Genomic DNA, 14944 nt, shown 5'->3' on the forward strand with positions numbered 1-14944 from the left:
AGGAAGGCTCTAGGATTAAAATTTGGTCTTCGCTCACACAAAATATGGTACACAGTGTTCATAATATCACTACTCATGGTAGCCAAGAAGGAGAAACAATCCAGATGTCCATCAGCTGATGAATGGATGAACAAGTAGTAGTATGTTTGTGCAGTGAAATAATATTTGCAACAAAAAGGAATGAAGTATAGACATAGCTTGTGGATGCTGCAGGTTCTGTTTCAGACCACCACAGTAACTACTGCAGAAAAGTGAGTGAGTTTTTTGGTGTCCCAGTGCATATAAAAGTTACTGTGACACCATCCTGTAGTCTATTGTATCATTAATGTCTAAGAAAACATGTATATACTTTAGTTAAAAAAATACTTTATTGCTAAAAACTGGGTTATAATGACTGTTCACAGTTCACCATAACAAAATAATGATGAAAAAGTTAGAAATCTTATGAGAATTACAAAATGTGACATAGAGACACAAAGTGAGCAGATGCTTTTGGAAGAAAGGCCCCGTTTAGACTCATTTGATGTGGGATTGTCACATATAAGCCTTCACTTATAAAACTCACAATATCTGCAAAGTGTGATAAAGCAGAACGCAACAAAAGGAGATCTGCCTCTGGTAATACCTGCTACAACATGGGAGAACCTTAAAAATATGTTTTAGTTAAAGAAGCCAGTTAATCACATGTTGTGTGGTTACATTTGTATCAAATGTGTGAAGTAGGCAAGTTGCTAGACAAAGAAAGTAGATTGATGAATGGTTGACAGGGGCTGGAATGGATGAGGATGGGGAGTGATTGCTAAGGTAGACTTTTCCTTTTGGGGCCATGAAATCATCTAAAATTGGTAGTGGTGATGGTTACACAATTCTGAATATACTAAAAACTAGTTAATCGTATACTTTAAAAGGGTGAGTTTTATTGTATCTAAGTTTTATCTCAATAACACTGATCAAGATTTGTTCTTGGGTTATGCATGTATGCAGAATAAAAATTTAGTCTGGGGGCGCTTGGGTGGCTCAGCGGTTGAGCATCTGGCTCAGCGGTTGATGCCTTTGGCTCAGGGTATGATTCCTGAGTCCCAGGATGGAGTCCCGCATCAGGCTCCCTGCATGGAGCCTGCTTCTCCTCCTTCTTCCTGTGTCTCTGCCTCTCTCTGTGTGTGTCTCTCATGAATAAATAGATAAAATCTTAAAAAAAAAAAAATCTCTCTCTCTAAAAAAAAAAAAAAAAGTATGGGAGTATAGCAAATGAAAGTAATGCCAGAGAAACTCCTCAGTCTTCTGTGATTGTGCAAGAAGGAAAGGATGGTGGTATTTGCAGGGAAGAGAAAGATCAATCTGAATTTACTTCTCTAGTTGAGAGACAGTTGAATTTTTTCTTTCAAAGATTTTATTACTTGAGAGAGAGCATGCATGTGTGCATACATGCAAGTGGTGGGGAAGAGCAGAGGGGGAGAGTGAGAGAATCCTAAGCAGACCCTGAACTGAGCATGGAGTCCAACACAAGGCTCCATCCCATGACCCTGAGGTGGTCATGACCTGAGCCAAAATCAACAGTTAACCTACTGACTAACCTAATCACTTAACATACTGAGCCAGCCACCCACATGCCCTGGGAGACTATTGAATTTTTTATGTTAAACAGAGTGATGTTCTTTATATGGATTGTTAATGATACACAATTTCTTTACCATCAAATAATTTCTTTAAAATAGGTCAGTCTTATGAAATTCGGATGCTGGATAATCGGAAAATGGGAGATATGCCTGAGATCACTGGAAAATTGGTAAAGGTAAGGATGATCTGTCATAATTCCTAACAGATACTGCAATGCTTAAAAAACAGTTTTGCTGTAAAAGTTTTGGGGTTTTTTTGCACAAGAGTTATTTACAAATTATTTAATTTCACTTTAAAAAGTAATAGCTGTATTGAAACTCGTAACTTTTATTTTTTTTAAAGATTTTATTTATTTATTCATGAGAGACAGAGAGAAAGAGAGGCAGAGACACAGGCAGAGGGAGAAGTAGGCTCCTTGCAAGGAGCCTGTTGTGGGACTCAATCCCGGGAACGGGATCACACCCTGAGTCAAAGGCAGACGCTCAACTGCTGAGCCACCCAGGCATCTCTGAAACTCTTAACTTTTTGAGCTATATTTTGTTTACTTATCTGTAAAATAGAAATGGTAGCAGTTATTGGGTGAAGTAAATGTGAAAGCCCTTTGGAAGCTAAGGTACTGTAGTTGTGGCTATGGGGGGAAAAACCTACCACCACAACAAAGGCTTAAGGTTTTCTTTAAAAAGATAATGTGGGGGGTAATGTAAGTGTTAATATGAAACTCTTCAAAACCCTTTTATTTTACCTCTTATAATTTCTCTAAGTAAAATTCAAACTCTGTTCACTCTATTGATGTATTTGAAGGTAGTCATTCCAAGTATAGAAGGTGTGGCCCACCGCTTTTAGACTATATCGTCAGAACCATTTCTGCCCCCTCCAGTGTCATGCAGGGTGGGTCCTCTAGCCTCTACTTGTCACTCACCACGGTGTATTATAAATTCCATAGTATTACAAGGCAAGACTTCTAGAATAAGCTTAAGTGGAGGAAGGCAGAACTTTAGTTTGTCTAAGTGTTAGCAAGAGAAAAGCAGACATGAGTTCTCTTGATGCTTCCCTCTTCCTACAGAGAGGCATGTAGGGGCCTGGGTACTGCTGGGCCCTCAGTATGGAGAGGCATTCCATTGGAAAGACTCCCCTCTGTGGATCTGCCTTTTTAGAGGGTGAGTACAGGAAAGGCAGCCTTCACAGGGGAGTGGATACTAATATAAGGCTAACAAATTTGGTGTGTCTGGGAAAGCCAGTTGCCCAGCACCCAGAGGCCTGAGAGTCTTTGGGATGTTTTAGTGTTCCTCCCACTCCTGGGGGCAGGAAGCCTCCCCATCCTGTGAGAGGTTGAGGGAAAGATAGGGGCTTGCTCTCCACCGATCAGTGTCTTGCCAACTTGGAGTGAGCTCCCAGACTTCTTCTGACTCCTGGGACTCGCATCTTACCCAGAACAGAGGGGGAGAGATTATTTACCCATTCTCACATTTGCCATTTGTTCTTTGAGTCTGTTGTGTCTGTGCTCAATTGATGGATTTGGTCATTTCCCTGGAGGGTAAGTCAGATGATTTTATTTTTTTTCATTCTCTCCATTGGCATTCTGACCTGTAGTGAATACTGACCAAGCTTACCGTTTTAAAAAGCCATCATCGTTCAGAGTGAGCAGACCCTACTTGGATTGGCTGTTCTCTGCTGGGCAGATAGCTACAGTCTAGTCAAGGGCCAGACTTAACAGCTCTCATTTTCCAGTGTGTAGGAAGCTTATTGTCAGGCCATTGGGCACCCTGACACCCCTTTAGACAGATCTGCCAATTGTGTCATACTTAATGTCTAACCAGTAGAGGTTCCTGGGTGGCTCAGTGGTTGGGCTTCTGCCTTCCCCTCAGATCACGATCCCAGGGTCCAGGGATTGAGTCCTGCACTGGGCTCCCTGCTTAGCCAGGAGCCTCCTTCTCCCTCTCCCTCTGCCTGCTGTACCCCCTGCTTGTGTGTGTGCACACGTGCGCTCGCTCTCTATCAAATAAAATCCTTATATAAAGTAAAAAATAAAATCCAACCAGTATACATATTTTGAAGATGTGGGTGAACCCTTCTGTTTCTGTGAAACTTGTATTCGGTGACTATTAGATGTGGTTTTGTTCTTTTTTAAATCAGTATAGAAGTATAGAAAAATTGTTTAAATTGTAGATTTCTCTGTAAATTGGAGTAAGACATTATGTGCCCCATATTGAGACCCTTAAAACTGGATCCAAAAATGTTAGAACACCACTGAAAAACTACTTCTATGCTAAAATTCAAACATAACCCAGAAGTAGAATGGTATGATGTATCCATATGTGTCTATCATGTGGTCATTTATGATAAACTCTACATGTGTATCATTGATGCACATGAAAGTTCTCCCACCAACTTCCACAAGAATCGTCAGTTTGCCATGCTTGTTTTATCTCTTCCCGCTTGGGCTTTTTTTTTCTTTTTTTCTCTCCCTCCCTTCCTTCCTTCTCTCCTTGCTAGACTATAGAATTTACTAACTCATAATTTTATTTTCTCTTTTAAACAGTAATTTTAACTAAGCTTATCATTTCATCATAGCTGTTCAGCATTCTGAGCAAAATAAAACAAACTTTGGCATGTGGATCAAATTCCAAATTTAGTTTTCAGTCAAAGCACTAGAGAAAGTCCCTTTTGAAGCTGTGAAGATAAGCTGGCTTTTCCCTGTAAAATAGGTGGTAAATTTAGAAATAACTCCTCTACTAGAGGAGACTTAATGTTTAAAATACTTTTGGTAAGCTAGCTAAAAATATCTGTCAGAGTAACTTGGAATGGTAGGATTAATTAAGTTGTTGCATGACTGCTTTTTAAGTTCAGCTTCCTTGGACTTAGTTCCAAATTAAAATACATTAAAAACACTTAATATACAAAATTAATGCAAGTTAAGAAATTACAGCAAAAATGAGTCTGCATCATGAGATAGTGAACTGTTGACAGTAGAGAAACCATCCACCTATAAGCACAGAGTGGATATTTTGTTGACATTAAACCAGGATTCGTCTTTGGAAGCATCAGTTTCCTTAAACAGCTACGGATTGGAAAGGTTAATTTTTAAAAGGTCTTAAATCGGTTTTATCTTCCACTTGATAAAGCCCCTTTTCTGGTACTTGGTGGCTGTGCCAGAACACATCCAATTAAGTCTTGAGAGCTGGTCCAGGATTCAGAGCTACAGTCTGCTACAGCCAAAGACTGCAGGGTGAATTTCTTAAAAATTACATCCTTTTTTACCAAGAAGATCCCCAAAATATTCCATAGCAGTCTGTTATCTAATTCCTGGCCCCATGATCTTTGACTCTGCTACTGTGGGGGAGTCTGGGGAGCAAATGCTGGAGTGTCAGCGATGCTTTGGAACTCGCTGAGCATGCTTACTGTACTCAGTGAGGTGCTTATTCTGTTCGTCATATTGGTAGGGCCCTTTAGCTGTTGCTGGTTGTCTAGGTGTCTGAGTTAATGACTTTTTTTTTTTTCTCTTCCAATTGCATTTAAGAAGATTTCTTATATATATTGCCACTTCTTAAGTATGGTTCTCCTTTCATATTCCTTACTTAGTCTGATCTAGAACGGGGTTTAGTAAAGCTCTCAAATGATACCCACATTTTCATACTGTTTCCATCTGAACTTGTGGATTCAGTCTGGGTCTTACTAAATATGGAAGAATCAAAATCATGACATTTCAGTGCTGCACTTTATTCTGAGTTCAGTGTGTTGGTAAGTGTGACCCAGGGGCCACTGCCAGCCTGTGTACCTTCCCCGTGAGGTTTTTGCTGCCAGTGGGTGGCAGCATGACATGGGTGTTGGTGGACTGCCTGGGCAGGCCCTGTTCACGTGGGTGCAGGTGGAGGAAGGCAGATGGACATGAATCAGAGCAGCAACTGTGCCTCTGTAGATTTCTACTTTGGTCCTGATGACTGACTTGGCCTCTTTTTAAACTACAGTTGACCCTTGAACAACACAGGTTTGAATGATATGGTTCCATTTACAGGCAGATTTTTTCAATAAATAAGGTATAGTACTGTAAATGTATTTTATGATTTTCTTAGTAACCATTTCCTTTTCTCTAGCTTAATTGTAAGAATATGGTATATAATATATAACATACTAAATATATGTTCTTCAATTGTTGATGTTATCACTAAAGTATCTAGTCAACAGTAAGCTGTTAAGTAGTTAAGTTTTGGGGGGATCAAAAGTTATATATGGATTTTTGTGTGGGAATTCACTCCTAATCTCCATCCTGTCAAGGGTCAACTGTATTTCAAATTAAGATATAGCTACTTTTAAATAGTTTGCTTCAAAATACTTATCTACTATGTTTTGAACAGTACTTGGTGGATAGGGAAGGCAGGCACACTAAAATAGTATTTGTATGTATTGCTAACAAATTATTTCCTATTTATACCAGAGCATCTGTTAGAAATACGATTATCTTATTGCATCATGAGAAAGTTATCTATAAATGTGTCACAATCATGAATTAGTGCAAACGTGGTATCTGAAGGCATTTGGATGACCTGTTTTCCTGTTCCTGGAATGGAACAATAGTTGGCACCCCAAACCTGTGGGAGGCGAAGGAGGGATGGGTGGAGAACAGAGAGCTGGCCTAGAGATTGTGGAGTAAAGTCTTCCCTGGGAACAAACCATCCTGTTTGGATAAAGTTTACCTGTGAGTTGTTTTTTTTTTTTTTTTTTCCTTTCCCTTGCTTACCTCAGATAACCTCTTGCAAGTGAAATTGTAGAGATGACTTTTGCATATATGTTGTTCTTCCCTTTTTTTTTTTCAGATTCCCCTACCTGTTCCTTGACAATCCTTTTGTTTTTTCATTTCATTAAAATATAGTTAACATGCCATGTTATTGGTTTCAGCTACAATATAATGATTCAGCATTTCTATATATTAGTACTCATCCTTGACTGTCTTTAAAGAAGTTCAGTTATCAACTATTATTTTTATTTTATTTTATTTTTTATTTTTTTATTTATTTTATTTCATTTTTTAAATCTTATTTTTTAAATCTTATTTATTTTATTTTATTTTTTATTTTATTTTAATTTAATTTAATTTATTTATTTTTATAAAGATTTATTCAGGAGAGACACACAGAGAGAGGTAGAGACACAGGCAGAGGGAGAAGCAGGCTCCACGCAAGGGAGCCCGACATAGGACTTGATCCCACGTCTCCAGGATCCCACCCCGGGCTGCAGGCGGCACCAAACTGCTACGCCACCAGGGCTGCCCTCAACTATTATTTTAAATGAACAGTTTTACCATTGTACCTTGGTTTCTCTGTTTCTGTTTATACTGCCCTTTCATTTTAGTAATTCCTGTGTGCATCTGATGTTTTCTTCATAGAAATGGAGTTCTTGCTCACTGATTTTATGGGCATGTACTTTAACTTTGAATTGCACTATCAGATTTTAAATAAAAATTTTCCCTAAGTAACCATTTTATTTGCACCTTTTATTTCCGAGTTACAAATCTTGCACCAAATAATTATAATCCAGATGTTATTCCAAGAAAGCAGTTCACTTAGAAAGTGTTTAAAGGGGGATCCCTGGATGGCTCAGCGGTTTAGCACCTGCCTTTGGCCCAGGGAACGATCTTGGAGTCCCGGGATCGAGTCCCATGTCAGGCTCCGGGCATGGATCCTGCTTCTCTCTCTGCCTGTGTCTCTGCCTCTCCCTCTCTCTCTCTCTCTCTCTCTCTCTCTCTCTTTCTGTGTGTGTGTCTATCATGAATAAATAAATAAATCTTTAAAAAAGTAATAGAAAGTTGTTTAAAGCAGGGTTTTTGTTTGTTTGTTTTTTGTTTTTTTGGTATGCTCCTCTATTAGAGGTTAATACATAACAAGTGAAAATGCTTCCGCATGTTAGCTGGAACAGTTTAAAAGTACTCATTTTCCCTACTTGTTCCATAGAGCATCATAAGAGTTGTATTCCATGACAGACGGCTACAATATACGGAGCATCAGCAGCTTGAAGGCTGGAAGTGGAATCGTCCAGGAGACAGACTTCTTGATTTAGGTACGAGTGGCTGTCAAAAGAGAGATGAAGGCAGTTGTTTAGGTGTGCCTGGTGGGTATGGAAGGCGCCATGTATATATACCTGCACCATGTATAATTGTGTGGAGAGAGTTTTGGTGTTAGCAGATCCTGTGTGCCTTGAGTTGTTCTATGGTTTAGAAATGAAGTGGGCTTTTAGTGCTAAAAGAACCTAAGCAAAGAATTTGGGGTTTAAAATCATTTATTTAATTCTCAATTGGCTCCATCCATTATATGTTGAATAAAATGAGGTAGAAACCATGGTGAAAGGGATGCCTGGGTGGCTCGTGGTTGAGCATCTGCCTTTGGCGCAGGGCGTGATCCCAGGGTCCTGGGATCAAGTCTTGCATCGGGCTCCCCTCAAGGAGCCTGCTGCTCCCTCTGCCTGTGTCTCTGCTTCTCTCTCTGTGTGCCTCTCATGAATAAATAAATAAAATCTTAAAGAAAAGAAACCACCAGCCATCCTGGGAGAAAGTCTGATAGGCATTAGGTGGGTTTCAGTGTTAGCACCTGTTGAGCCGTTGACAGGGAAAGCATTGAAGGGAAAGGTTCTGTGTGGAGCAATAGCTTCATTTGAACATAATTATAGTAAGTTGTAAGCTTTTTAGTTACTCGTAGTGAATGAGTTTCTATGTAACTTTTTTTAAAATACAGATATCCCAATGTCTGTGGGAATAATTGACACAAGGACTAATCCAAGCCAGTTAAATGCGGTTGAATTTCTGTGGGACCCTGCAAAGCGCACGTCTGCTTTCATTCAGGTTTGGAGTTTTTATGTTATTAGAAGCATGCTAGCTGAGGCATTTAGAAGGCCATAGATGAGATTGAATTCTTGACACATGAATGTATCTTCTTTAAGTGCTTGTTTGTAAGCTCTTTTGTAATGTTTTCTATTTTACATACTTTTAAACTTAAATATGTATATGCTGTTAAATTGGACTTAATCTACTGACTCATTTATAGACTAACATATATAAAGACAGTCTGGTATGTAAAGCATTATTCAAATGTTACTTTTACCATTGATAGTGACAGTAATCAAAACTTTTATTGTTCATTAGATACGTTTCTCTTGAACTTAAAAGCTGCTGTTTAAAATAGAATGGGAGTGGGGTACCTGGCTGGCTCAGTCTGTAGGATGTACGAATCTGATCTCTGGGTCGTAAGTTCAAACTCCACATTGGATGTAGAGTTTACTTAACAAAATAGAATAAAAGGGTGGGATTGAGAAAAGTGTACAGTTTCAAGATTTTCTCTCTAGTATAATTTAAAGACATTCTAATATTGAAAATTTCAAACCCCACAAAAGTAAGTAAGAGAATAATAATGATGAATCCTCAGGGTACCCATCATCTGGCTTCAGCAGTTAGTAGTAGTTTCCCTTGTTTTAGTTATTGATGGAATACTTTAAAGCAACTCCCAGGCATTTAATTTCACCTATAAATACTCAGTTTATATCTCTAAGAGATGAATTTTTAAAAAAACAATGTATGTAAAATGCAATCAGTAGTAGTTTTTATAGCTTGTATACAAGAAGGTAATCTTTATGTAGAAAGGGAAATTGCTTAATTGTTAATCAGCATAAGTCTGATTTGTGTGAACTGTAAAGAATATTTGTTTTTTAAGTATCTGTAGTATTTTGTGATTCTTGTGGTTTAGCAAATACTACCAATAATCACTAGGGGCATGGTACACGTTAGTTGACATCATGCTGGGATTGGGAGAGGGGCAGAAGTGGTGGGAAATGAGCGTTATCCTCAGTGAACTTTGAAGGTTGACAGAAGAGTTTGGATTGATCCAAGCAGGGTGAATGGTGGCCCTGCTCCAGGCGGTCTCACAGCTGGTGTGTGTAGACACAGCAGTAAGCTGCTGGGCTGGCTAGAGTCCAGGTGGTGACAGAAGAGGGCAGACAACAGAAGCTCTCAGCAGTGAGGTGTTGGATGCTGTGGACTGAGCCAGGGAGTCCGGATCTGAGAGCATCATTCAGTCTGGAGTGGAGGGTAGGAGATGTACCTATGATCCAAACAAGTCCTGCATTAGATGAGGAGAGGCACTGGACTGGGGGAGAGCTCATTGCTAGAATGGTCAGAAAGGCCCAGTTGGATTTGTGAAAGCCGTACGGAAAAAATTCATGACAGCCATCTGGCTAATATGCAGGAGTTTGAAAGGATCTTGAATTTATGGCAGTGGAGGACATCTGAGAAGGAGCAAAATAGAAGGAGACTCAGCGGACGGTCCGTTGGGTCCCCTTTCAGCTTGAGTTGTTTTTCAGGTACACTGCATCAGCACAGAATTTACCCCAAGGAAGCACGGTGGTGAGAAGGGAGTGCCTTTCAGGATTCAGGTTGATACCTTTAAGCAGAATGAGAATGGAGAATACACGGATCATCTACACTCAGCTAGCTGCCAAATCAAAGTGTTTAAGGTGAGCCATAGAAACAAGGCTTTTAGTTACTGAAGCCCAGTTTTGCTTGGAAGTTGTCCATCTTCAGCCCAGTGGATGAAATCATCTGCTTTGTTTTCAAGCCTAAAGGTGCGGATAGGAAACAAAAAACCGACCGAGAGAAGATGGAGAAGAGAACGGCTCACGAGAAGGAAAAGTATCAGCCATCCTATGACACCACCATCCTCACAGAGGTAGCGCACAATAGCGTTTGGTATCCGAGGAGGAGAGCGGTTTGCATATCAGCACTCTCTAAGGAGGAGTTGCGCTGTAGCGGGGTCGGGAAGGTGGGGTGGTAGAATGTTCTTGATGAAATTTGTGGGGAAAGGATTTTACTTAAATTTGGGGGTTTTAATAGATTAAGTTTCCTGGGTGGGGTTGAATGAAGATGCTGAAATCCCAATCAGGTCTCAGAAACAGACCTTCAAAACCTTGAAGTTGGTGAGAGATGAAGTCGGGACCTAGAATGTCTGACTTTTTTCACTGCTGGGGTTTTGCATTTTCTTTAACTTTGAATCCTGCTAGTCATACGTTTGTTTAATTGGACTGCAGAGACATAAAACAGGGTATTAGATCTTTCTTTGTATAATGAAAAGACATTGATCCCAATCTTTGGTGTTTGTCCAGATGAGGCTTGAGCCTATAATTGAAGATGCAGTTGAACATGAGCAGAAAAAGTCCAGCAAGCGGACTTTGCCAGCAGACTACGGTGATTCTCTGGCAAAGCGAGGCAGTGTAAGGGACTTCTGCTTCTCTTTTCATTGTGCAAGAAACCTTGTGCAGTGTTAGATATAGGATCAACTTCCACAGAAAAGTAAAGCCAAATTTGTTTTTGATGTCCTTGTCTTGATTTAATTTGCTTTTGTTTAGACTTCCTGCTTTCTGTTTGTTCCTCACTGAGGAAAATTTCCTAAATCTAACACTTTAAAACAAAGTTGACCATATTGGGTGGTTTTGGAGGGAGAAACGACACCCAGAAATGTGTTCCCTCCCCGTCTCCTTCCCCTTCTCCCTCCCTTCCTCTCTTTCCTTGGCACACACACTTCCTTCAAGAGCACTGAAATTAATTAAAAATACTTTCTTTAGTAAAATAGTTATCATTTTTGTGTAATTAAAGAAAAGTTTTGCTTTCTCATGTGTATAACTGATAAGAAAATTTCATGGATATTTAGAGAAATGATGGCAGCGAGCTTGACATTAACATGCAATACTTTGTGTCACAATTCCCTGCATGTAGTATAAGAGTGTGTGTCTGTGCTTTTAAAAGCCTGTTTGGCAGCACTGGTAGAAACCTTCGCATCAGTGTTTCCTCTTGGTTCCTGCAGTATGATCTAACGCTTCAGGCCAGTCTAGCGCACCTCACTACCCTCAGACCTGGTCCACCGAGCATGCAGTCAGTGGTTTTGGCTTCATCAGCTTCAGTGCAGCAGATTCTTATTTTATGACCCAGTTCTTCATTGAACAGTCTAGGAAGGTTTATTCTGTCCTTTAATCTTAGATCACCATGTCCCTACAATAAATGTAAACACAGAGCATTCTATAATTTTTTAAAGTAACCGTCATCATATATATCAATGGCCACTCTCTCCATCAAGGCAGTGCTTATGCTATCAAGGTGCCAGACAGGGATTTTCACTCTTACACATCTGTGTGATTCTCTGGAGGTTCTGCAAGTCACCGGCACTATCACAGGAACCTCATTTCCAAATTAAAGCACTGCATGAAAATAGGCAAGAACCATGCACATGTAGTCATCTGGATGGATGGGGAGCACACAGGATGCATTTTCTTTAACTGAGCTCTCTGGTTGTGTGGAACAACTGTCTGCTCCTTCCCGGGAATGCCCCCTCCAGTTTTATGTTTTTAATCTTCTCGTTTCCCAGCTGAAGACTCACAAATGGCTCTTGGTAAACTTTTCTGGGAGATCCTGGTAACTCAAATCAGTTTTCCTCTCTTGTTAGAAACTATTTAATTAAAAGGAATGGGTTCTGATAATTCATAAATTAAATAAATCTGTTATAATCCAGAGCTTATCTGGAGATGGTAGAATTGTTGGTAAATCATTAATGATTCTTAACTCAAGCCTAAAGTATGCAAAACGTCAGCAGTTCCCTGGCCTGGGATTTCACATCTTCCTGGAGCGTGTTGCTTACTGCCCTGGGCTGTGTTTGGTTTGGTAAGATACTTCTAGGGGGTGGTTAAAGCTCCTTTTTGAAACCTGTCTGAAAACAAAGTACAGATTAATACCTTTAAAAAGTCCACAGCATTTCCTCTATTTCTGTAAGTGTCTACAAAGAAAGGCCAGCGTTGCTCACAGCTCTTGGATAGTGACAGTGGCTTTCTTTAGGATGGGAGGTGAGGTTCACCTGTTAAAAGGTGCTATGAAATGGTCCCAACTGCATGGAGGCCCTGCTCTTGGTTCCGAAGAGCTGCTACCTGACAAACCCGTTAAGGATCTGCTAGCCTCTGTCTCCGAGCTGTATTTTACTGGCTCACAAGGGGGCCGCTATTGTCTACAGTCTAGGGTGGGTTGGCATTTTCCAATCTTAAGGGGGAGGGATTTTGTTCACATGCAGCAGAACGGTGCCCACATAAGTCCAAGCCAGCTGTTGCTGGAGCCATCACAAATTACAGACTCAGCACAGTGTAGCATTGCTCACATTGAAGACAGGGAGGCTGGGAGGCATGACAGGGTAGTAGAAACATTGTGAAAGTCTTCTTCAATCTGTCCTTGCCCTCCTGGGTGGAGACTGGAAGAGGCACCTGTGAGACGTGGGTAGGGGGGCCATTTCAGAACCTGCCACCCATTATTCCCTAGGAGCTGAGGCCTCCCAGGAGGACCAGTTTGGTGTTCATTGAGTAGTCCTATTTATTGGACAAGTTTTAGATGTCAGCTGTTAGCAGCTGTGCTTTTCTACTGTTAAAGGAATCTCGATGTATGCAAGTGAAATAGGTGTGTATATGGAGGTTCTGTACATTTGGTGGCTCTGCCATATTACTGTGCCGTGTTAACTTGAAGCCTTTTGATGGCTTCGTTTCCTCAGATAGCTGGTAGTGTTAACAGAGCAGATGTGGAGGGGGCCTGATATTATAAGGTTTAGCTCACTCAGATGTGCAAGTTAGGCTGCATTGTAGTATTTTGTTTCGGTGGGGGATGATGTAGTAAGAAAATCATCTTCCAGCCAGTGGAGATGATGGTGAACATGTGACACCCAGAAAGCTATTAGATCTACCGGTTGGGTTCCTCAGACCGCACAAGCTAAGGAGGTACTGTTTTGTAAGATGAAGAGAGAAACAAGGCCCTAGTTTAAAAGGAGGAAGTACTACTGAAAGATCCTTTCTAGTGAAATTGGTATGTGTGCAGTGAGTTCACCAGTGCTATCCAGCTAGAGTAGATTGCTCTTTAAGAAAGTTGGTAGTTGAAACAACTCTAGTCACTTTTCCCATTTTTAAGGGGGCACATAATGGGTGGTTGTAAAGAATGGGAAGAGCTTGGGATTTCTATTTTATTTTCCTTCTGTCCATACTTCTGTTGGATGTCAGACATGTTGTAAGCACCTGTAACCATCAAGGAGACTAGTTTCTGCCCTCACAGTGCTTCACAGTTTCTTAGCTCATTCACACTGGGGTCTAGACCCTTCTATACTCAAAATAATTATGAAAAAGTATATACTCCCTTACATATTTTGAGGTTGACATGAAACTTTTCATCATGAATGTAAACAGTTGCAAAGAAGACCATTTTCTTTCCCACTGCCTATAAATAATTTCATCCCAATATGACATACTTTTATGCCAAAAAACCCTTTTTTAAAAAAGATTTATTTATTTATTTATTTGAGAGAGAGAGACAATGCATGGGCAAGCAAGTGGGGGAAGGGGTCGGGGGGGCGGTGGGTAGAAGGAGAGAGGTGGGGGGAAAGAAGCAGATTGCCTGCTGAGTGCAGAGCCCAGCATGGGGTTCAATCTCCTGACCCTGAAATCATGACCTGAGGTGAAATCAAAAGTCAGATGCAAAACTTAACTGAGCCACCCAGGTGCCCCTGCTTGAAAATCTTTAAATGATCACCCTAGTTACTTCTTTATGACAAACTTACAGAAATTTAAAATTTCCTCTGACCATAAGGCTCATTAGTCAGTTGAGATTTTTTTTTTAAAGTAAACTCTATAATCAACATGGGGCTTAAACTCATGATCCCAAGATCAAGCGTCACGTGCTCTGCTGACTGAGCCAGCCAGGCAGGTGTCCCAAGAAATTGAAAACTACTTATTGTGGTACCAGTTTATCAAAACAGCAAATCATATACATTTTGATAAATAGTTGTTAAAAGTAGAAATGTTATTGGAAATATATCAAGAATGAGGGTAGTAGTATGCACTCAAATTCTAGATGTTTTTGTAGGTAAGAGAAACTTGTTTAGATGTGCTTATTTTTTGTTGAGCTGTGTCATTCAAGTCTTGGAATTCCTTTTGAGTTATCTGCACAAGATCCCAGTGATCTATTTTTGTACGAACTGGTAGATCATTTCAGTCTGTCAGCAGACAGCAGGTCTCCTGAAGTTTTTGAAGGCAGGAAGTTTGAAGACACTCAGAAATGTTTGGGGGTCATATATATTTTTGTTTATCCTAGTATCTTTGAACGGTCTTTTGCTTGGTTTGGGGAGTCTTCTCTCCCCTGTCCCTGGTGAGGTATGACAACTTTTTTGTATAAAACGGGAGAAGAGTGATTTCTGAAGGGTGCCTTGGAACTGTGGCCATCCTCACAGACTCACTCTAGATGGAACGTGAGGGAGGTGGACTCGCACTGTGTGTGGCT

General features: G+C 40.4%; 1 protein-coding gene across 4 annotated transcripts in view; it reads left to right on the forward strand.

Moving 5' to 3' along the window:
* Positions 1 to 14944, forward strand: part of UBP1 (upstream binding protein 1) — a 52084-nt gene that overhangs the window by 21867 nt on the left and 15273 nt on the right. For 3 of the 4 annotated variants that reach the window (XM_041733767.1, XM_041733766.1, XM_041733769.1), the window contains 6 exons: positions 1716 to 1792; positions 7563 to 7668; positions 8340 to 8446; positions 9958 to 10110; positions 10212 to 10322; positions 10756 to 10863. In XM_041733767.1, coding sequence (XP_041589701.1) covers positions 1716 to 1792; positions 7563 to 7668; positions 8340 to 8446; positions 9958 to 10110; positions 10212 to 10322; positions 10756 to 10863 — 662 coding nt within the window. The remainder of the gene's footprint in view (positions 1 to 1715; positions 1793 to 7562; positions 7669 to 8339; positions 8447 to 9957; positions 10111 to 10211; positions 10323 to 10755; positions 10864 to 14944) is intronic. The other variant, XM_041733768.1, reaches the window with a different exon arrangement.

Source organism: Vulpes lagopus, chromosome 19, assembly GCF_018345385.1.
Source record: "Vulpes lagopus strain Blue_001 chromosome 19, ASM1834538v1, whole genome shotgun sequence".
Taxonomy (NCBI): domain Eukaryota; kingdom Metazoa; phylum Chordata; class Mammalia; order Carnivora; family Canidae; genus Vulpes; species Vulpes lagopus.